At 46.2% G+C, this 23,230-nt stretch overlaps 1 protein-coding gene across 1 annotated transcript in view; it reads right to left on the reverse strand.

The window, feature by feature from the left end:
* Positions 1-23,230, reverse strand: part of LOC139253715 (contactin-associated protein-like 5) — a 1,602,302-nt gene that overhangs the window by 70,211 nt on the left and 1,508,861 nt on the right. Inside the window, exon 23 of the mRNA XM_070873519.1 lies at positions 19,775-19,993. Within this exon, the coding sequence (XP_070729620.1) occupies positions 19,775-19,993 (219 nt within the window). The remainder of the gene's footprint in view (positions 1-19,774; positions 19,994-23,230) is intronic.

The following is a 23,230-nucleotide window of genomic DNA, read 5'->3' on the forward strand; positions in this document are numbered from 1 at the left end:
CTAGAACTAGAGAGCATAATCTTAGAATAAGGGGCAGCCCATTTGAAACTGAGACGAGGAGTAATTTCTTCTCTCAGAGGGTTATAAATCTGTGGAATTCGCTGCCTTAGAGAGCTGTGGAAGCCAGGACATTGAATAAATTTAAGACAGAGATAGACAGCTTCTTAACCGATAAAGGAATAAGGGGTTATGGGGAGCGGGCAGGGAAGTGGACCTGAATCTATGATCGGATCAGCCATGAACGTATTAAATGGCGGAGCAGGATCGAAGGGCCGTATGGCCTGCTCCTGCTCCTATTTCTTATGTTCTTATGTTCTCACTCTTTCTTTTAAGTTGCTCCTTAAAACCTACATCCTTCACCACCCTAATATCTTTCACCACCCTATTGTGGCTCGGAGTCAAATTTTTCCTGATAACTCACCCTGTGAAGCACCCTGGGACGTTTAAATACAGCATAGGCGCTGTATAAATGCAAGTTGTTGTTGTATTTTATAGACATTATGGGAATACATTGAGCAACACAAACGCCCTCAAAAATCTACTTCCCCATTTAATATCTATTTACATCTTTGCTCTATTGGAAGTGTGGCTCATTAACAGCAAGCTTAACATCAGAATAAGTGCTTTGCTCAGCAGGGGAAATATATTAAGATGCTGTTCTAGCGGCTTGATGTAATATTCAATTGATATCGTGGAGTTTTCGTACGTTTATAGATTAGTGGGAGATGTTGAGAGATGCTTGTTTTGGCGGTCTCACCATGGTTACTTCGCCTCGCTCCCTTCTTCTGACTTGTGACAAATACACTTCAAGCTGTGAAAGGTCAGTGCAGTGCAAAATGTCAGCAGAGTGTGGGCTCAGCCTCACTGGGAATGATTAGGACATAGTACTGGATTTTGAATGTATTTATGTTGCTGCATTTTGAGTTTAGTTTACTTCATTTCAGCTGTTCAATACACCGAGAGCAGTTTATACTTGTTTTTTTTTGGAGCCTTAACTGTGCCTGCTTTTGAGTCAGTAATAGGTTAATTGAAGAACAAGAAAGACTTGCATTTATCCTGCAGCTTTCATGACCCCTGGATGTCCCAAAGAGCTTTACAGCTAATGAACAACTTGCATTTATATAGCACCTTTAACATAGTAGCATTTCCCAAGGTACTTCACGGGAGCATAATCAAACAAAATTTGACACCCACCACAAAAGGAGATATTAGGGCCAGTTGGTCAAAGAGGTAGGTTTTAAGGAGTATTTTAAAGGAGGAGAGAGAGGTGGAGAGGTTTAAGGAAAGAATTCCAGAGCTTGGGTCCTAGACAGTTGAAGAAATGGCTGCCAATGGTGGAGTGAAGGAAATTGGAGATACACAAGAGGCTAGAATTGGATGAGCGCAGAGATCTTGGAGGGTTGGAGGTGTTATGTATTAATGCTTGGGGGTCACCAGACACCAGAGGGCGCCGTGGTCGGAGGTCATCGGGCTATACGCATGTGGCATGTGTGCTTGGCCACCTGTATATAAGCTGGATGCCATGGTCATGCTGGCACTCTTGGGCTGGAATAAAGATGGATCAGGTTGCACCCGAGTGCGTCTGCAGTAACCAAACTCTTGTGTCATTACAATTGGTGACGAGGTAATTTAAGAACATTCGCATGCACAATGGGCACTGTTGGAATCCTGGAGAGATTCGTGGAGGGTGAGGATTGGGCGGATTTTGTTGACTGCCTGGATCAGTATTTTGTGGCCAACGGCCTATGCAGTTAAACGCAGGGCAGTTCTCCTCACCGTTTGTGGTCCGAAAATTTACGGCCTCATGAAGAATCTTCTCTCATCTATATGTCCAGTGGAAAAAGGGTACGATGAATTGTGTACATTGGTGGGTAAAAACTAGAAGAGGGGATCATCATATCACACTACCATTTCTACACGCATGTTCGTGCTGAGGGCCAGAATGTGTCAGGATTTGTCGCCGACCTGCGACGTCTTGCTGAGCCATTTAAGTTCGGGAACATGCTGGAAGACATGCTGCGTGATGTCTTCGTGATAGGCATCAGCCATGGTGCGATCCTCAGAAAACTGTTGGCTGCAGAGATGCTGAATTTGAAAAAGGCCATCACAACTGCCCAGACATGCATGATGAAGGATGATAATTTGAGGCAGATATCATCGACGAGTCGGAGTTCCATGGCAAGTACTTTAAACAAGATGGCGTCGTCTTCGGGCAGAGCTGCTTACGCGAAACCTGCCACTGTTCAGAGCCCGCCAACTGGTTCGATCCAGATTTCACCCTGTTGCCGTTGTGTGAGCAATCATCAGCCTCATCAGTGTCAGTTTAGACAATACTCATGCAATGCATGTTCGAAAGTGAGGCATCTTCACAGGATGCGTCCACAACACAGCAAGCGTGGTGCGGCTCACCACGTGGTTGATGAGGACCATTTCAGTGATGGCCTGGATATGCAACCCGAAGAGGAAGTGAATGGACAGTATTCATTCCTGAGCAAGAGCTAGCCGATAGTCGTTAATGTGAAGCTGATTGGCGTGCCTATATCAATGGAGCTGAACATGGGTGCGAGCCAGTCAACAATGAACCAAAGGACATTCGACAAGTGTGGGACACTAAGGCTGCGAAACTGAAGCCGAGTCCAGTCAATGCCAGGTTGCATACTTACACTAAGGAACTCATACTGGTGCTCGGCAGTGGAGCAATCGAGGTGTCATATGATGGTACGGTTCATGAGCTACCATTATGGATCGTCCCAGGTAATGGTCCAATGCTGTTCGGCAGGAATTAGCTCGAGAAAATCGAGCTGAACTCTAATGATGTCAAGATGATGTCCTCGGTGGAAGATACTTCATGTGCTCAAGTATTGAAAAAGTTTCCTTCTTTGTTTGAACTGGACATTGGTAATTTTACAGCAGCCAAGGTGCAGATTCATCTGAACTCCAATGCAAGGCCTGTCTATCACAAAGCTCGGTCTGTTCTGTACATGATGAGGGAGAAGATTGAAATTGAGGTTGACAGGCTCCAGCGTGAAGGGATCATATCAGCGGTCGAGTTTAACAAGTGGGTTAGTCCCATTGTTCCTGTGTTGAAGAGTGATGGCACTGTCAGGATTTGTGGAGACTACAAGGTTACAATTAACCAATTTTCGAAACAGGATCAGTATCTGTTACCAAGAGCTGATGACCTGTTCGCCATGCTAGCTGGTGGAAAGTCATTCACGAAACTGGATCTGACGTCAGCCTATGTGACCCAGGAGTTTGTCGACACTTCGAAGAAACTCCCCTGCATCAACACCCATAAAGGACTGTTCATCTACAACAGATGTCCTTTTGGGATTCGTTCAGCTGTAGCCATATTTCAGAGGAATATGGAGAGTTTACTGAAGTCTGTTCCTCGAACTGTCGTGTTTCAAGATGACATTCTGGTCACAGGTCGCGACACTGCTGAACATCTGAACAATCTTGAAGAAGTCCTACAGCATCTGGACAAAGTGGGACTCAGGCTGAAATGCTCGAAGTGTGTATTCATGGCACCTGAAGTCGAATTCCTTGGGAGGAAGATTGCTGCTGATAGCATCAGGCCCACTGATTTGAAAACCGAGGCCATCAAAAATGCACCCAGGCCTCAGAATGTGACAGAGTTGCGTTCGTTCCTTGGGCTACTCAACTACTTTGATAATTTCTTACCCAGATTGAGCACTTGACTAAAGCTACTGCATGTGTTACTAAGAAAAGGCGACAACTGGGTCTGGGGTGCGTCTCTAGATAGAGCCTTTGAGAAAGCCAAGAATCTGCTATGTTCAAATAAGTTGCTTGTTCATTATGATCCACGTAAGCGTCTTGTATTGGCCTGTGATGCTTCCTCATATGGGGTTGGCTACATACTCCAACAAGCAAATGAATCGGGCAAGCTACAACCTGTTGCGTATGCTTCGAGAAGTCTGTGTAAAGTGGAAAGAGCTTACAGTATGGTAGAGAAAGAAGCTTTGGCCTGTGTGTATGGGGTTAAAAAAAATGCACCAGTACCTGTTTGGTCTTCGTTTTGAACTAGAAACGGATCACAAGCCAGTCATTTCATTGTTTGTGGAAAACAAAGGTATTAATACCAATGCATTGTCCTGCATTCAAAGGTGGGTGTTGACATTGTCTGCCTATGATTACGTCATCCATCATAGACCTGATACTGAGAATTGTGCCGATGCACTGAGTCGTCTGCCCTTCCCCACAACTGAGATGGAGACACCTCAACCTGCAGATCTACTGTTAGTAATGGATGCTTTCGAGAGTGAAGGAACCCCTGTCACTGCTCAACAAGTTAGGATCTGGACCAGCCATGACCCTATTTTATCGGTTGTGAAACAGTGTGTACTCTGTGGTGATTGGTCTGTCATACCTATGGAGATGCGTGAGACGACCAAAATTTACAACCGTCGCATGGATGAGCTGTTCATTCAGTCAGACTGTTTACTGTGGGGTAATCGTGTAATCATGCCTAAGAAAGGTAGAGAAAAATGTGTACTTGAACTTCATAGCACTCATCCTGGTATTGTCATGATTAAATCCATTGCTAGATCTCATATATGGTGGCCTGGAATTGACTCTGATCTGGAATCATGCGTGCATCAGTGCAATACTTGCATGCAGCTAAGTAAAGTACCAACGGAATCTCCGCTGAGTCTTTGGTCGTGACCATCCAAACCATGGTTGAGGATCCACATTGATTTTGTGGGCCCGTTCCTAGGAAAGATGTTTTTTGTCATAGTAGATGCATATTCTAAGTGGATAGAGTGTATTATTATGTCATCCAGCACATCTACAGCTACCATTGAGAGCCTTCGTATCATGTTTGCTACTCATGGTTTGCCTGACATTGTTGTGAGCGACAACGGATCTTACTTCACAACTTTTGAGTTCCAGGAGTTCATGAAACTCAATGGCATCAGACATTATGAGATCAGCTCCATTCAAGCCTGCTTCTAATGATCAAGCAGAACGTGCCGTTCAAACGATCAGACAAAGTATGAAATGTGTAACTCAGGGCTCACTGTAGTGACGGTTGTCATGTATATTGCTCAGTTACAGGTCAAGATCTCATACGCTTACTGGGGTTCCTCCTGCTGAACTACTGATGAGGAGAAATCTCAAGACCAGGCTTTCTCTTGTTCATTCTGATTTGAATGATCATGTTGAAAACAGACGTCAAAGTCAGCAATGGTGTCGTGATCGTGTTGCTGTGTCACGTGACATGTCAGTCAACTATCCGGTTTATGCACTGAACTATGGTCAAGGTCCAAAGTGGATCGCCGGCACTGTTACAGCCAAGGAGGGTAACAGAGTGTTTATTGTCATGCTCAAAAATGGGCAAACATGCAGGAAACATCCTTGACCAGGTTAAACTGCGGCACACGGATGAACTGGAACCGAGTGAGGAAGATGCAGTCAGTGACCAATCAACCATTGTTCACTCATCAGAGGACTCTGCTGACATTACTGACTCTGAACCTTCAGTCTCTGATGTGGTCATGACCTCTCCCATCAGATCAGCCCTCAGTCTCAACAGACTCAGAACGCTCGCCCAGAGCCAAAGTTGAACTGAGACGATCAACTCGTGAGAAGAAAGACCCAGACCATCATAATTTGTAAAAAGACTGCTGTTAAGATTTTAAAAGGGGGATGTTGTTATGTATTAATGCTTGGGGGTTACCAGACACCAGAGGGTGCCACGGTCGGAGGTCATCGGGCTGTACGCATGTGGCATGTGTGCTTGGTCATCTGTATATAAGCTGGGTGCCTTGGTCACGCTGGCATTCTTGGGCTGGAATAAAGATGGATCAGGTGAGTTTACAGTAACCAGACTCTTGAGTCATTACTGGAGGTCTGGAAGAGGTTACAGAGATAGGATTACAACCATCTCCCTGTATTCACTAAATATATTCAAAAAGGAGTTAGATGTAGTCCTTACTACTAGGGGGATCAAGGGGTATGGTGAGAAAGCAGGAATGGGGGACTGAAATTGCATGTTCAGCCATGAACTCATTGAATGGCGGTGAAGGCTCGAAGGGCCGAATGGCCTACTCCTGCACCAATTGTCTATGTTTCTATGTCTATGTTTCTATCTGCAAATGGTGCTTTGAAACCAGCTGAGAGGAATAGTGAGGGACCTGGTCTCTTGCCTAGAGGTGAATTCAGGAACTCAATTAAATGACGGTAGGGTCATGAAGATTGTAATTGTGAAGTCCTGTCTCATTGTTTTAAAACAGAACAGTGGCAATCAGTTGTGTCACCATACCAGTTTATCTCCACCTAATTACAAATTAGAGATTCCATGGCTGTAGAAATTGCACACAATTGGAAGAAATGTCCTCTTTGCTAGTCCATGCATTATTAAAGGAGATGAGGAAACGGCAAGTGACATTTTGAATATAATTTATACTTTATTAAGTGTCAGCTGTGGCTCAGTGGGTAGCACTCTTGCTTCTGAGTCAGAAGGTTGTGAGTTCAAGTCTCACTCCAGCGACTTGAGCACATAAATCTAGGCTGACACTCCAGTGCAGTGCTGAGAGAGCGCTGCACTATCGGAGGTGCCATCTTTCGGATGAGACATTAAACCGTCTGCTCTCTCAAGTGGGCTTAAACGATCCCATGGCACTATTTCGAAGAAGAGCAGGGGAGTTATCCCCGGTGTCCTGGCCAATATTTATCCCTCAATCAACATAAGAAAAAAAAATTAACAGATCGTCTGATTATTATCACATTGCTGTTTGTGGGAGCTTGCTTGCGTGCAAATTGGCTGCCGCGTTTCCTACGTTACAACAGTGGCTACACTCTAAAAGTACTTCACTGGCTGTAAAGCGCTTTGAAACATCTGGTGGTTGTGAAATGCGCTATATAAATCCAAGTCTTTCTTTCTTTCCACATAGAGGAACACTCCAAGCAGGCAACACTACTCTAAAACTAGTGGTATTTAAAGTATAAGACATGTGAACAAGGGATGGGAAACAGATACCAGTATATGTCCAGATATTTCTCTGAATGACATTTAGGGTTATGCAGCAAGTTGAGATATGCTGCAACAGCCTCATCTACGAATCTGACATGACTGAGATTTTAGCTTAAGTAGTATAACGGCAAAAGGTTACTGGTGAATGTCTGCTCATTCTGCCAGGCATAATTATGCAAGTAACGCACAAAGATGGGGTGGGCCAGCTAATGTCCATTGCTGAGGTATAATTTTCAATAGCGATGTGACATTTATTCTAAATGTAAGCTTGACATTTAAAATGGAAAAAAGCGAAAGGCACTTAATCAAGCTTTAAAGCCTCGTTATTGTTGGAATCACTTTCACATTTTCTTATCTTTTTATGGTCACTTAATTAGAAAAGGAAATTGAAAAAAAAAGTAATCTAATAATGGATAAAGATAATAGAACTAAGAGGGTGGGAACGATAATGAAAACCATTTGAACACAATTAACTCTATCCGAAAAACCAATTGGATTTCATTCCAATTTTGTTGCTTCTTTAAAAAAATTTTTTTAAGTGACTTAAGAATGCATTACTGCAGTGTAAAGCTTATGTTGCAAGATTATCTTAAGTCTTGTGATTTACCTTGGCCTGGATATTGTGGTCGGAGGCTTCCTGCGGACGAATGACTCCGAACCACAAGAAAGGTACGCATCTACCTGTTGCCCTCTGGACTACGAAGACTCTCGCTCCGGGCCTTCAGGCATACGCCTGTGTAAAGGCCCACTTTTCCCAGGGGCCCAGGTGGTTCGCTAGCATCCCTGGGATCACGTGGGCCGGCCCAACCAATCACAAAGGTGCTCATGGGGATTCCATTTACATAGAAAAATGGAAATCTACAGCGCAGAAGGAGGCCATTCCGACCCATCGTGTCTGCGCTGGCTGACAGGGAGCCACACGGCTCTCGGTCAGCAGCCCTGAAGGTTACATAGAAACCTACGAACAATGAACAATGGTGGAATGGTAAAGAGCATCCAGCCCAACCAATCCGCCCTACACAACTGCGACACCCCTTACACTGAAACATTCTACACTCCCCCCAATCGGAGCCATGTGATCTGCTGGGAGAGGTAAAAACCAGATAAAAACCAGGCCAATTGAGGGGAAACAAATCCGGAAAATTCCTCTCCAACCCATCCAGGTGATTGAAACTAGTCCGGGAAATCACATTGGTTGTATTCGATTCCCTGCAGCACTTACCATTATATCTGCGCTGACCAGCAAAAGGTTATCCAGTCTAATCCCACTTACCAGCTCTAGGTCCGTAACCCTGCAGGTGACGTCACTTTAAGTGCCCATCCAACCATCTTTTAAAAGTGGTATGTACGGAATCCATCCTCAGCATAATTAGGAATAACTTAAAAATACATTTCACAGCACTCAAATGAAAATAAATAATCATAGGTTCAAAATTAATTAAACTATTAAAAAAAAAACGAAGGGGGCGATATTGCCCCGCACCCCGATCGGGGCGAGACTTTTATCGTCTGGCCTGGAAGTCCTGCCCTGACGCGGAATTTTGCCTAGCCCTCCGCAAAGGAAGCGGAGCGCTGTCTCTGTGCAGTGATGAGTCTGGCGCTATGCAGATGCTCCGCTTCCATTGAAGGGGCAGGGCCACTGTGCACTCTGCATCATCATCATCGTAGGCTGTCCCTCAGAATCGAGGAAGACTTGCTTCCACTCTTAAAATGAGTGCTTAGGTGGCTGAACAGTCCAATACAAGAGCCACAGTCCCTGTTACAGGTGGGACAAACAGTCTTTGAGGGAAAGGGTGGGTGGGACTGGTTTGCCTCACACTCTTTCCGCTGTCTGCGCTTGCTTTCTGCATGCTCTCGGCAACGAGACTCGAGGTGCTCGGCGCCCCCCCTGGATGGACTTCCTCCACTTAGGGTGGTCTTTGGCCAGGGACTCCCAGGTATCAGTGGGAATGTTGCACTTTAACAGGGAGGCTTTGAGGGTGTCCTTGTAATGTTTCCTCTGCCCACCTTTGGCTCGTTTGCCGTGAAGGAGTTCTGAGTAGAACGCTTGCTTTGGGAGTGTCGTGTCTGGCATGTGGACAATGTGGCCTGCCCAGCGAAGCTGATCAAGTGCGGTCAGTGCTTCAGTGGTGGTGATGTTGGCCTGGTCGAGGACGCTAATGTTGGTGCGTCTGTCCTCCCAGGGGATTTGCAGGATCTTGCGGAGACATCGTCGGTGGTATTTCTCCAGCAACTTGAGGTGTCTCCTGTACACTGGACCACCAGGGCAGCAGCCCAGCACCCGACACGGAGCACCGGGATGTACGATGGCAGCCCGCAGCGGTCTAGTGCCGCCATCGTCGAGCCGACCGGTGAGTCGGCCAACGAAAAAAGATGGCGGCTGGGGAGGGTCGCTGCAGGTTTCTCCTTTAAACAACGTCCCGAGAACGGACGCCCGTCATTTCTGTGGCCCGTGGGGCATTAAGGGGTTGGCGCATGTCGGTGAGGGTTTGCCGTGCACAATGACGACATCATCGCCGGTTGCGCGGCAGCCTGAGGCGCTAACTGCTGGGCCTGGCCCTGCCAAGACAGCGCCTCCCAAAACTCCGGGGCAATTTCCCAGGAGGCAGTAGCGCCCCCCCTCCCCGCGGGCGAAGACTGCCTTGCCCCGGAGGCGATAACGGGGAGCAGAAAATGGGGAAATTTCACCTGCTAGATTTAAAAAAAAATTAATTTAAACATTTTTAAACAGGACAAAAATAACCTAAACTAATGTTAAATGTGAGGGAATATTTAAAAAATGTACTATAACATTCATTTTAACCTTTACGTTGGTAAAAGATAGCCTTACACCTGCTTTTGCCAGGCAAAAGGGTTTGGTGGGTATTTGCAAATAGCCCAACCCTGCGCCAGTGAATGTAAATGTCAAGCCGATGCATGCAATTTGCCAAGCTGAAACTTGACGGATCGCAAGCCCATCACATGCAGAAACCTGGAACTTGCGAGACACATATATGTGCGCACGCTGTCATAGGCCCCAAAAATGCGGGCCCTTAAGCTACTTGGTTGCATGGTGGAAATTCATTGCAGGTCATTTTGACCTTGTGGGATAAAATGGGTAATAGCGATTTAGTGACCCATTTTATATCAGTTATTTGTCATCAATAAAAATATCAATCAGGAGAGATGTAAAATGGGCTGCCTCTTTGTTCTCAACGCTTTTACACTGTGGCACAATGTCAAAATGACCTCAATGATGCTATACCCTTCTCCACCATCAGTAGGACAGACTCGCGACCTGCTCCATCAATGCCTCTTTCGAAACAACTTTGAGAAGCTACACCACAGCAGCACAGGGTGAACACCCCATGATGGTCCTTCTATCTCCATGGGGAGCACCCTAGTGTCGAAGACTTCCTGTGGTGGCATGGTGGGGGAAGAGAGGGAACTTAATAGACGTTTGTAAGATATTAAATGGTACATGAACGAGGTAAATCTTCTCCTCATTCATACCAAAGCTTGGAAGTAGAATAATGAAGAGCAGATGAAACTCAGGACTGATGTCAGGAAAATGCTGTCCACTCAAAAACTGATCAACAGTTTGGAATGGTTTTCTGAATTGGGTAGTGATCATTTGAATAGGATAGTGGAGGCGAAAATCTCGGATTTATTCATGATTCAATTGACTGTCATGTTGGAGGAACTGCAAGTTTTTTCTGAAATGCTTAAACTAAGAATGAGCTGAAAGGCCTCCCTCATTTCATGTTGTGATCTTGTGAACGATAATGTACCGAAGGAAAAACGCAGTTACAAACTGGCCAAGGGGAGACCTGATTGAGGTGTATAAAATTGTGAGGGGCGAGACAGAGTGGATAGGAAGGACCTATTTCCCTTAGCAGAGGGGTCAACAACCAGGGGGCATAGATTTAAAGTAAATGGTAGGAGTTACAGAGGGGATTTAAGGGGAAATTTCTTCACACAGAGGGTGGTGGAGGTCTGGAACTCACTGCCTGAAAGGATGGTAGAGGCAGAAACCCTCACCACATTTAAAAAGTACATGGATGTGCACCTGAAGTGCCATAACCTACAGGGCTACGGACCCAGAGCTGGAAAGTGGGATTAGGCTGGATAGCTCATTGTCAGCCGGCACGGACACGATGGGCCGAATGGCCTCCTTCCATGCTGTTAACTTCAATGATTGTATGATTCAAACACCTAGCAACTGTTCCCACCAGAGCTGCCAATGCATCGGAACACTGTACTGCTTTCATCAGACATAATGGCCCAGAAATCCCTTTTTTCCTTCCCCCGGGTGTTCGACTGGATTCTAGAAAAAAGATGCGCACTTACCTGAACCTGCTGCGCCCACGTGAGTTCCCGGTCCTGAGGCCTCCACTGACTGTGTGTCGCAGCACATGCATGTCGGGACGTGCGCAGGGCTGGAGCTGCAGTCACATGGCTCTGGGTAGCCAATCAAGGTAAAGTGTGTTCCCATTCATAATAATGGGAACTCCGTAAGTTGGAGTTCCCATTATTATAAGAAATCCCCCGAAACACACAAAATATTAATAAAAAATAGAAAAAATACACTACATATTTAACATTAATTTAAATTAAAGTTATTTATGTATTATTAAAAATATGTTTTTCCAATTTTTTAAAAAAGTTTTTTAAATTATGCTTTAAAATAAATTTAGTAGTAGGCAGGGTTTTTAAAAATAAAATGTATTTTTTTAATTTTATCTTTTATGTTTTAAGTGTGTTTTAAAACTCTTATGCCTGTAAAAGTAGGCTATGTGCCGCTTTTATCGGGCGCAAGTGTTTTCAGGACATCCGCCCATCAAGATATGGGTAAATACCGCAATCTTGCCCTTGAAAATGTCCTGGATATGGAGATGCATTGGAGCTGTCAAGCTCCAGCTTGACAGATTGGAAAATGTGCATGCGCATTGTGCGCTGAAAACCGGCTTTTGCGATGCCTTCCCGTGTCCGTATACACTCTGTACCGACCCGGGGCAGGCCGAGATTTCTGGGCCACAAATACAATTCACTGAAGCACATGAATACATATACACAAGAGCTTGCAATCTGAGTCTGAGAGTACTCTGAATTGAAGAGGTAAACAAGATCAATCTAGGTTCCATGTAATCAGCCCAACATCAACACGGAGGCAGGGAGGCAGAACTGGAAAATCAGAAACATAGAAACATAGAAAATAGGTGCAGGAGTAAGCCATTCGGCCCTTCGAGCCTTCAATGAGTTCATGGCTGAACATGCAACTTCAGTACCCCATTCCTGCTTTCTCGCCATACCCCTTGATCCCCCTAGTAGTAAGGACTACATCTAACTCCTTTTTGAATATATTTAGTGAATTGGCCTCAACAACTTTCTGTGGTAGAGAATTCCACAGGTTCACCACTCTCTGGGTGAAGAAGTTTCTCCTCATCTCAGTCCTAAATGGCTTACCCCTTATCCTTAGACTGTGACCCCTGGTTCTGGACGTCCCCAACATTGGGAACATTATTCCTGCATCTAACCTGTCTAAACCCGTCAGAATTTTAAACATTTCTATGAGATCCCCTCTCATTCTTCTGAACTCCAGTGAATACAAGCCCAGTTGATCCAGTCTTTCTTGATGTATCAGATAGAGAAAGAAATGACACGAAGGAAATGAAAGAAAGCCTGTAGAAAAAAAGATTAATAAGATAGATTAAAAGCTAAAAGGTGATTGTAGAAAAGGTTGAGAGATTAAAAAACCCAACATATTAAAATTCAGAGATACAGAACGAGCAGCATAGACTAGTTTTGGTTCTTAAAATGGACGTATTTAAGATAAGGTTTGAAATAGTATTGTACAGTATTAGTCATGAATATTTTAAAGTATGACTAAGAAACTCCTCTGCTTGCGACTGAAACAAAGTTGTTTAAAATAAATTAATTAAGCCAGCTGATAAAAGAGAGGGCAGAAGAATTCGACATAAATGCGATAATAGACTTGTTAGCATTATCGTACAGTGCAACCTCAAATCAAAAGAACCAGAGGGAAGATAAGGAGAATGTTTCTTCATGCAGGGAGCAGTAACGATATGGAATGCAGAGCCTGAAAGAGCGATGGAAGTAGATTCAATAATAACTCTCACACAGGAACTGGATAAATACTTGAAAAGGAAAAAATTGCAAAGTGCGGTGGTGGGAGAGAGGGAGCGGTTGGGAGAAAGGAAGAAAGACCAGCATTTATATAGCGCCTTTCATGACCTCAGAACATCCCAAGCGCTTTGCAGCCAATGAAGTACTTCTGAAGTGTAGTCACTGTTGGAATGTAGGAAATACGGCAGCCCATTTCAGCTCAGCAAGCTCCACAAACAGCTATGTGATAATGAACAGATCATCTGTTTAGTGAGGTTGATTGAGGGATAAATATTGGCTTCGAAATATACCCATGGGCTCTTTTACATCCAGCTAGAGGGCAGACTCTGTTTAAAGTCTTATCCGAAAGACAACATCTCCGACAGTGCAGCACTCCCTGAGTACTGCACTGGAATGAGCCGGCACAAGCACGATGGGCCGAACAGCCTCCTTGTGTGCTGTAAGATACGAGGAGCTTTTAGAAGTACTGTGAAGGTTAATGCCCTAAATGGGGGCTCCCAGAAAGAGGCATTTGCAGGGAGAGCTGATTGAGAAATCCATAGCCTGCAAGCCACGAGTTTCCATCCATTTAAGTGAATGGACAGAAAAATAAGGTGCTGCAGACTCTTGGGGGGAGTTTTTCGGGGGGGGGGGGGTGGCGGGGGCGCGGTCTGCGGGAGCATTCAGTGGTGCGCCGGGTGGGAAAACATTTTTGGCAGTGGATCGGGATCCCGCTGTCAAACCACCGTCACAAGTCTTTCCCAGAGGTCGGGTCTGTCATGGCTGAGCAGATCCGACATACAGCAGTGGGGGAGGCAATTCAGGCCATTATGACCTTGTTAAAAGCCCTTTAACCAGTATTTTGAGCTCACGGTTACATTTTACAAGGGTCCGCGCTGCTCGAGGATCACGTCAGGCAAGCAGGTCAGGAGCTGAATGATTATGGAATCAGCTCATTATTTGACAGCTCCAAATGGGCTACAAATGCTTCCCTCTCACAGCTGTTCACTTTCCACGCTCAGAAGCTGTTGCTCACTGCATTTGGAAGACAGATTGAGTTTTATGCAGGTTGCAAGTTTGGAATAAACTCTCTATCAAGTGTCACCTCTCTCACCATTGACAGATCGCTTCTGTCATCTCAAGTTCACCTACCATCAGCATCGGTGCTCTTGAAACTATCTCACCTTGTTCCTCAGAATCCCATCATGATCAGCCCATCACCAGCAGCACCAACAACACCAGCCTTCTCCGCAATCAACTGATGCTGCACAGGACAGAGGGCATCAGCACCCGACCACATTGCTGCCCGGGATGCCAGGGGTGGCCTTACCACCGTCAGATTAATTCACTTGATGCTGAATACCCATATGGCTGCCACAGGATGCAACAGATTGGCACCATCACACATCAACACCATAAAATATCCTTACAATGTCCAAGCCATTCCTTTCACACTCATCACCATTCCAGGGGTTATTGGGGGGGTGGGGGGGCTACCATTATGTCTCACCGCTCACTGCCTGGTTACACATTGAACAGGAGGACACAAGCACTTCCAAGTGTGCACACAGACCTGTCCAAGAATGCAAAACGTTGAAAATAAAGCTTTCAATGTTTGGCACCACATGAACAGAAACTTTTTACGTAGGATATACAGCACAGAAACAGGCCCTTTGGCTCAACCGGTCCTTTTTTCATGAACATTGCTTGAAACCCCAAGTACCCGCCCTTGTGTGTTGTTAGTTGGTATGATTAGACTAGAATGAGGGTGAGTGTGAGGAGCGGCTCTTGAGATGGGGAAGAGATAATGTAGATAGAGAGGGATGGGTGTAGGTGCAAGGTAAGTTGGAGTGAATAAGGATGTGCAAGAGTAGGGTAGGGAATGCAAAGTGATGGTGATGTGATGAGTGGTTGGTTGAGTGTGGTTTTGCACTAATGTGTTGCAATCGACTGAGGTCATTGAAAGGTTTGCGCCACTGCAGCCTGGTCCTCCTGATGACATCTCTGCTTGTGTCCTCCTGTGCGATGTGCAGCCATGTTGTGTTGGTCTTACGGGGAGATCTCTTTGAACCATTGGAAGGGAAGAGAACCTCCCTGCGTGCTGTGACTCCCTCCATAAGCATCTGGAGAGAGTCGTGGGAGGACCTGGGTGAAGCCCTGCACCTCTGTGTAGTGTTTGTCAGTGTTTGCAGCATCTCAATGCTGTAGAACACTGACAGCACAAATGTCAAAATAAATTTGCGCATGGTCCCTTTAAGGAAACAGGCTGAATGAAGCATCATCAAATGACATCATCAGACCCACCTCCTTCAACTGGCCGGCAAGCACACAGGGCGGACTTAACAAGCCCTATCAGGGGAAAATCATTTTGGACAGTGGGCTGGAGTCAGCAGTGAGGGTGGCCCCACCACTGACGTTGCCCGGCATGGACCCATCGAGGTAGAGGAAATCGCAGCTTCAATTTCTCGAAAGCGCTGCCTTGCGAGTGCTGTTGTTGGGCAGGAGCTCCTGAATGGTGTCTCAGGCCGATAAACTGATGAGAAAGAAACAATGGAAAATACAGACTCGAGCCAAACACAGTACACAACTATTTATTTACCAGCTAACAATAATAAAATAAGGAACATTCTTACAGGTGGTAAACACCAAAGAAAATGGGCATTCCTAAAATAGACAATTCATTCATGATATGTTTTTCGTGCGATTCTAATGCTAATAAAAAAACTTATTCTATCTGGAAATGGCTCCTTTATTATTGCATAAGTACCTTTTCTTTAAAATGATCAGTTACCCTTGAAATTGAAAGCTCCTGAATTTTTCATGCTTTCTCTTTCACTTATCTGGTCTCTATAATTGAGTAACGACAGAGAATACTGAAAAAAAAACTTGCAGCGAAAGCTAATTCTTATCCTCCCAAGTTCATCATGCCATTTATGCCAAGCAAAGTCAGCAAAAGGTGTGGAAGGGAAGGCACGTTGAAGGTAACGGCTTTTGTTCAAAGTACTGAAGGAAAACAGCAAAAAGTTTGATTTGACTTTTATTTTTTTTAAAAAGCATCTTTTTCTTACCGGCTTGTGCACAGCTGAGGTCGACATTTGCTGTCTGAGGGGCCTCTCCATGATGCCATCGGTGGTCCATTGCCAACACTGTTGGCCAAGCCTCGGGCAGGTTAGGGATCTGCACTGGAGTCGGGAGCCGTTGGAAACCGAGCAAACACTGGGATTGGATTTTCCGGTCCTTTGCGCTCCGGGTTTCGCCCCGGAGCGGCGTCAAAGTCGCCGGTCACGTCTCCTGCGATCCTCCGTCCATTTTTGCGGAGGCGCTGAGCAGCAGCGCCGGGAAGAGCTACGCTGGGTGTGCGACGCCTCTGGCTGCGACACCGGCAGAAGTTTTGACTTTTGCCCGATCCGTCCGCCCGGAAGTGCGCCCGCAATGACCGCCCGGGAAATCAGTGCGGTCCAGCGTAGCCGACGGCCCAGAGGGCGGTAAAGCACTCCGAAAGTAAGTGCGAGTGTTTGTTCTTTAAATGTTTTTAGCGATTTGTGATGCGGTGGTGTGGGCAATGTTTTGGGAATGTTCTTGTGTTCTTTTCTAAGGTTCCTCCTCTCTCCCACCCTCCCCGCCCAAGGCCTCACTCAGCGTGCACACGGCCCGGCACTTTACTTCGTTACTTTCCTATCCTTGCGCCATGAAAAGTGTACAATGCCTCACTTAGCACCGTACCCCCTGACACAGGGCTCCGGATACTCAAACTTCCATACTAAAGCACAAACTATTCCCGGCCTCTAACTTTCCCGCCCCGCCTCCATTTTCATCCCGGAAACAGAAAAGCCTAAAATCCAGCCCAGGGGCTGCTCAGTGCCCAGCCAGTAGAGTGGTTCCAAGGGGATTGGATGGCTGTGGAACAGTTCTCACATGGTTCCAAAGTCACCATCTGCATTGTTCGCTCGGGGAAGGACTGAGCAACTCCCCATTGGTGACATCACAGAGCAGCCCAGCAGGGACGCACGACAAAACTCTTCCGCACATCACTTACTTCTTAAGGTTTTGTTTTCGGTCCCTGCCACAAACTCCATTCCCTAGCCACCGACTCCATCACTCTCCCCAACTTCTGTCTGAGGCTGAAACACATTTTTTGCAACCTTGGTGTCATATTTGACCCTGAAATTAGCTTTCAACCATATGTCCGCAGCATAACTAAGACCGCCTAGTTCCACCTCCGTAACATCGTCCGTCTTTGCCCTTGTCTCAGCTCATCCGCTGCTGAAACCCTCATCCATGCCTTTGCTACCTCTAGACTTGACTATTCCAGCGCACTCCTGGCTGGCCCCCACATTCCACCCTACATAAACTAGAGTTGATCCAAAACTCGGATGCCAATGCCCTAACTCACACCAAGTCCCGCTCACCTGTCACCCCTCTGCTCGCTGACCTACATTGGCTCCCGGTTAAGCAGCGCCTCGATTTCAAAAGTCTCATCCTTATTTTCAAATCCCTCCATGGCCTCGCCCCTCCCTATCTCTGTAATCTCCTCAAGCTGCACAACCCCCGAGATGTCTGCGCTCCTCTAATTCTGCCCTCTTGAGCATCCCTGATTATAATTGCTCAACCATTGGTGGCCGCGCCTTCTGTCGCCTCGGCCCCAAGCTCTGGAATTTCCTGCCTAAACCTCTCCGCCTCTTTACTTCTCTTTCGTCCTTTGAGGTGCTTCTTAAAACCTACTTCTTTGAGCAAGCTTTTGGTCACCTGCCCTAATTTCTCCTTATGCGGTTCAGTGTCAATTTTTTTGTCTCATAACACACCTATGAAGCACCTTTGGATGTTTCACTACATTAAAGGTGCTATATAAATATAACTTGTTATTTTTAGTCTCTTTGTATTTGCTTTGTAGTTTTTGGTTCTCTCCCTTTTCTTGACCACCCTCCAAACTTTGCTGATCAATAATGAAGACTCCACCAAATATAGTTTCATGAGTTACAGTTCCCTTTCCCTGTGTTAGTATGTTATCTGTCTGATCCTGTCCAGTTCAGATGTAGCTCGTCTCTTCTGTTTGCTATTTCCCCCAAAGCATTCCTGAAACCATACAGCAACCAACTAGCCATACACCCATGTACTCCCATTGCTATGTGTGTGACGAACCCAGGATTGCACAGCTTTACAGATCCTTGCCTGCTATTTCCTCGTAATGTGCTTGAACCGATCTGTGCCATTTATTCTCGTCTGGACGACCGCCATCGACTCCACTCCCATTCTCTGCATCAATCCATCCACCTTCCCCTCCGAATCTGTAACTTCAGCTCACCAGTGGACAAGTTCCTAGTCACAGAAGTGACTATCCAGATTACACACCATTGAATCTTCCCTTTACCATTTTGCCTTCAGCTCATCATGGGGCCCAACTTGGTGAAGGCGAAGTCCCGCCGAGATACCGGGTGGCACTTTGGGCAGGAAATTGATGAGAAATAATTTAAATGTTGGGCCGGCGACAAACGAGCGAGGTACGCCGCCAAACTGGGCGGGAGCTCTCAATCTCGGCAGCAAAAGCTCTTGCTGCCCAAGTGCCGCTGAGGATGGAGCCGGGCCCACGGAGGCTCGAAGACCTTTAAATAAAAATGATTGCAAAAAAAAAAAAATTTTACCCAGAAGACCTTCAGGGGAACCCATTAAGGTAAGTCGCTGTGAAAAAAAAATTATTAAAAAGTTTACTAACTTTTTTTTTCCAGTTTTTTATTCTTACCCTGGGGGGTTAGACCAGCCTCGTCGCGGCAATCCTTCCCCCTGCTGATGCCAACTCCCACCCGCACCAATCTGGCATCTCGGCGGGCGAGAGATCACTTGTGCCAATTGGCCGTCCACTGAGGTCAGCGGGTGGTTCCCGGCGGTTCTCCCCTCCCGCCCGTTCCAGCCCAAGTACAAACTGGCACTGGGCGCAACCCGGAGAGGAATGTCGGCGGATCCCTGCGGCAGTCGGCGGCAGTCTGCGGTAAGGCCATCAATTTCGGCCCCCCATATCTTTACCCCTTGTTTCAATAAATTTGCCTGACTTTTCCTCAACTTCTCCTTCCGGTTGCTGAATGACCCCATTAATGTTATCAAATGATCGAAATGTTTGCCACACCCTGGCCTTTCACCAATAATGTTTTCCTAACGTGCTCCTTCTACCCTACCTCAAGACTGATCCCTGCCCTCCACTGCCTCTCCTCACCAGTCCTGAGCCATGTATTGACTCGAGCCAGTTCCCTTGAGTATATTATAGGTGCTGTCTCACGTGGCGCTTCTCTAACTTGGGCTGCGGAAGAACGATGTCTGGGCATTGGATGCCTGTACTGACATCATTAAAACTGCCTTGCTCTCTCCTCAATGGCAGAACTGTCGACCCATAAGAAGGTGATTTGTTTTTTTTCAACAAAAGTTACATTTGACCAAGTGTGTATGATAGCAAGGATATAGTGGAGCAGGAGGCTATCTGGAATATTTGACACATATTGGAATATTACTGAGAATTTACAGCACAGAAACGGGCCATTCGGCCCAACTGGTCTATGCCAGTGTTTATGCTCCACACGAGCTTCCTCCCACTCTGCTTCACCTCGCTCCATCAGCATAACCTTCTATTCCTTTCTCCCTCGTGCACTTATCTAGCTTCCCCTTACGGTATTAAAATGGAAGTACCTGTGAACGAAAGCGTCGTAGTCATGGCTACTGGTTCCGTCGTCATCGAAGACCGACAGTCGGATTCAACCAAGTCTCCTTTCACAGTCACTGGGGCCGAGCTGAAGTTACGTAGTCCCACCTTTAGTGGAGCGATCCAATTAAACTGAACCGAAGAGAGGCATCCAACAAAACCCTGTACATTAGCGTTAAAAATCTCCTGGTCGAGATCGCCGGTGTCTGCAAATGGGAAACAGCACAAGAAACGTTCATTAAGCATATTCGCAGAAAGGTGCACGACCTGGAAGGGATGAAAAATTGCTTGGCTCACCAATGACCTGGGTTTCACTTTTTTTTTTAGAACCCAGACAAAAGAACAATCTGGCCTTTGTGCTTAGGCAAAATAATAATAAAATAATTCTCTTTATATAGCGCTTTTAACACAGTAAAACGTCCCAAGGCGCTTCACAGCAGTGTTACAGACAAACAGATAAATTTGACAACGAGTCACAGAAAAAATTAAGGCAGATGATCCAAAGCTTGTTTAAAGAGGTAGGTTTTAACAAGCGTTTTAAAGGAGGAAAGAGAGGCAGAGAGGCGTAGTGGTTTAGGGAGAGAGTTCCAGAGCTTAGGGTCCAGTCAACTTATTTATTAAAATATCTTAATAAGCATGAAGTGATCCCAAAACAAGGTCGCTGTTCCCCCAGGATTAGATCCTATTTTTCACCCAGTGACAGGAGAGAAACTGAAACAGCAATTGGTTTCCAAGTCTCCTTCTCACACTCTCAGCCATCATTGAAAACTGCCACTGGATGCCGTCGACAGGAACTAGACCAGTTAGATGTTTGACTTTGCCCTGCCCCAGTTACTTGATTGTCTTTTTTTTTAAACAGTTCTCCTTGTGACTATGAATCATTCTGTCAATGAAAGGATGCGTAGACAAGTTCTATACCTCTGAAACTGCTGATGTTCAAGTAATCTTACTCTTATTATGGAAAATGCCAGCTTTTTTAATTAAACTTTATTATAAAGCACATGGGATTGGGGGTAGTGTGCTGACATGGATTGAGAACTGGTTGTCAGACAGGAAGCAAAGAGTAGGAGTAAATGGGTACTTTTCAGAATGGCAGGCAGTGACTAGTGGGGTACCGCAGGGTTCTGTGCTGGGGCCTCAGCTGTTTACACTGTACATTAATGATTTAGATGAGGGGATTAAATGTAGTATCTCCAAATTTGCGGATGACACTAAGTTGGGTGGCAGTGTGAGCTGCGAGGAGGATGCTATGAGGCTGCAGAGTGACTTGGATAGGTTAGGTAAGTGGGCAAATGCATGGCAGATGAAGTATAATGTGGATAAATGTGAGGTTATCCACTTTGGTGGTAAAAACAGAGAGACAGACTATTATCTGAATGGTGACAGATTAGGAAAAGGAGAGGTGCAACAAGACCTGGGTGTCATGGTACATCAGTCATTGAAGGTTGGCATGCAGGTACAGCAGGCGGTTAAGAAAGCAAATGGCATGTTGGCCTTCATAGCGAGGGGATTTGAGTACAGGGGCAGGGAGGTGTTGCTACAGTTGTACAGGGCCTTGGTGAGGCCACACCTGGAGTATTGTGTGCAGTTTTGGTCTCCTAACTTGAGGAAGGACATTCTTGCTATTGAGGGAGTGCAGCGAAGGTTCACCAGACTGATTCCCGGGATGGTGGGACTGACCTATCAAGAAAGACTGGATCAACTGGGCTTGTATTCACTGGAGTTCAGAAGAATGAGAGGGGACCTCATAGAAACGTTTAAAATTCTTTCGGGTTTAGATAGGTTGGATGCAGGAAGAATGTTCCCAATGTTGGGGAAGTCCAGAACCAGGGGTCACAGTCTAAGGATAAGGGGTAAGCCATTTAGGACCGAGATGAGGAGAAACTTCTTCACCCAGAGAGTGGTGAACTTGTGGAATTCTCTACCACAGAAAGTAGTTGAGGCCAATTCACTAAATATATTCAAAAGGGAGTTAGATGAAGTCCTTACAACTATGGGGATCAAGGGGTATGGCGAAAAAGCAGGAATGGGGTACTGAAGTTGCATGTTCAGCCATGAACTCATTGAACTCATTGAAGGGCCGAATGGCCTACTCCTGCACCTATTTTCTATGTTTCTATGAATTTAATCTATTGCATACTGCAAAACATCATACAAGGGTCAATGAGATTAAAGGTGGCAAACTTGTCCAAACACACATGTCAGTTCAGACTAGAGATGACGCCGGGGTGAGCTTTAGGGGTCACAGCACAAGCTTTCCTCTTTCTGTTTCTGCTCTGCCTTCTGGAGCTGTGTGAGTGGTGTGAGTGGTGTGTGTGTGTGTGTGAGAGAGTGTTTGTGTGCGCGGGTGTGTGTGTGTGAGAGTGCGTGTATGCGTGTGTGTGTGTGTGTGTGAGAGTGTTTGTGTGAGGGTGTGTGTGAGAGTGTGTATGCATGTGTCTGTGAGAGTATTTGTGTGTGTGTGTGTGTGTGTGTGTGTGTGTGAGAGAGAGAGTGTGTGTGCGTGTGTGTGTGTGAGAATGTGTGTGTGTGTGTGTGTGTGCGTGTGTGTGAGAGTAAGAGTGTTGGTGTGCGCATGTGTATGAGAGAGTGTGTGCATGTGTGAGAGCGTGAGAGTGAGTGTGTGTGTGTGAGAGTGTGTGTGAGAGTGAGGTGAGTGAGTGAGTGAAAAAGAGAGAGAGTGAGGTGAGTGAGTGAGATTGTGAGTGAGTGAGTGAGTGAGTGAGTGAGTGAGTGAGTGAGTGAATGAGTGAATGAGTGCAGGACAAGAATTGCATGTTGATAATGCAGAAGAGCTCAACTGATGCCTGCAATTGGGCACCAATAGGGGACAGGGTTTGCCAGGACGCACCTGGATGGCTCTGATTAGGAATCTTTCTTGAAATAGTGCGGGTAGGGTTGCCAGCCCACCTCCAGTATTGCCTCCCAGAATGGGGCAAGGACTACACGGAATACGCATGGATTTCCCAGGGTGGGCTGCGAATCTCCCCATTATCCGGAACGTGGCACGGGTCTCCAGGCTGCTGCTGCTGGAACCTGATAAAACTTGAAGCAAGACGTCACCAAAGAACACAATAGCTCGAGGCATGAAAGCCATTCCGACCATCCCGTGCCCGTGTACGAGCATAGACTTCCCTCCTGCACCACCTGTAGATCCCAACTTCCAGTTAAACTAACGCCTTCCTACAACTTCCCCAAATAAAAAAAACAATGAAACACTGCTCTTAGTGGGGGAGAACTTTGGTTAGGGGGGGCACTACTGGGGCACTAAAGGGTTTGCAGCCGCGAGCGCCATCATTGACACCGCTCGGCAAATTCAGTCCTGGCGGCGCTGAGGAGTCTCGCCCTGGAGCGTAGCACCAGTGTGCAATGCCTCCATTATCGACACGGATGCAACATTTTGTTGCGTGGCGGCCCCGACCTGCAAAGGAACATCTGCGGCA

This window comes from Pristiophorus japonicus, chromosome 3 (assembly GCF_044704955.1).
Source record: "Pristiophorus japonicus isolate sPriJap1 chromosome 3, sPriJap1.hap1, whole genome shotgun sequence".
In the NCBI taxonomy this organism is placed as follows: Eukaryota; Metazoa; Chordata; class Chondrichthyes; family Pristiophoridae; genus Pristiophorus; species Pristiophorus japonicus.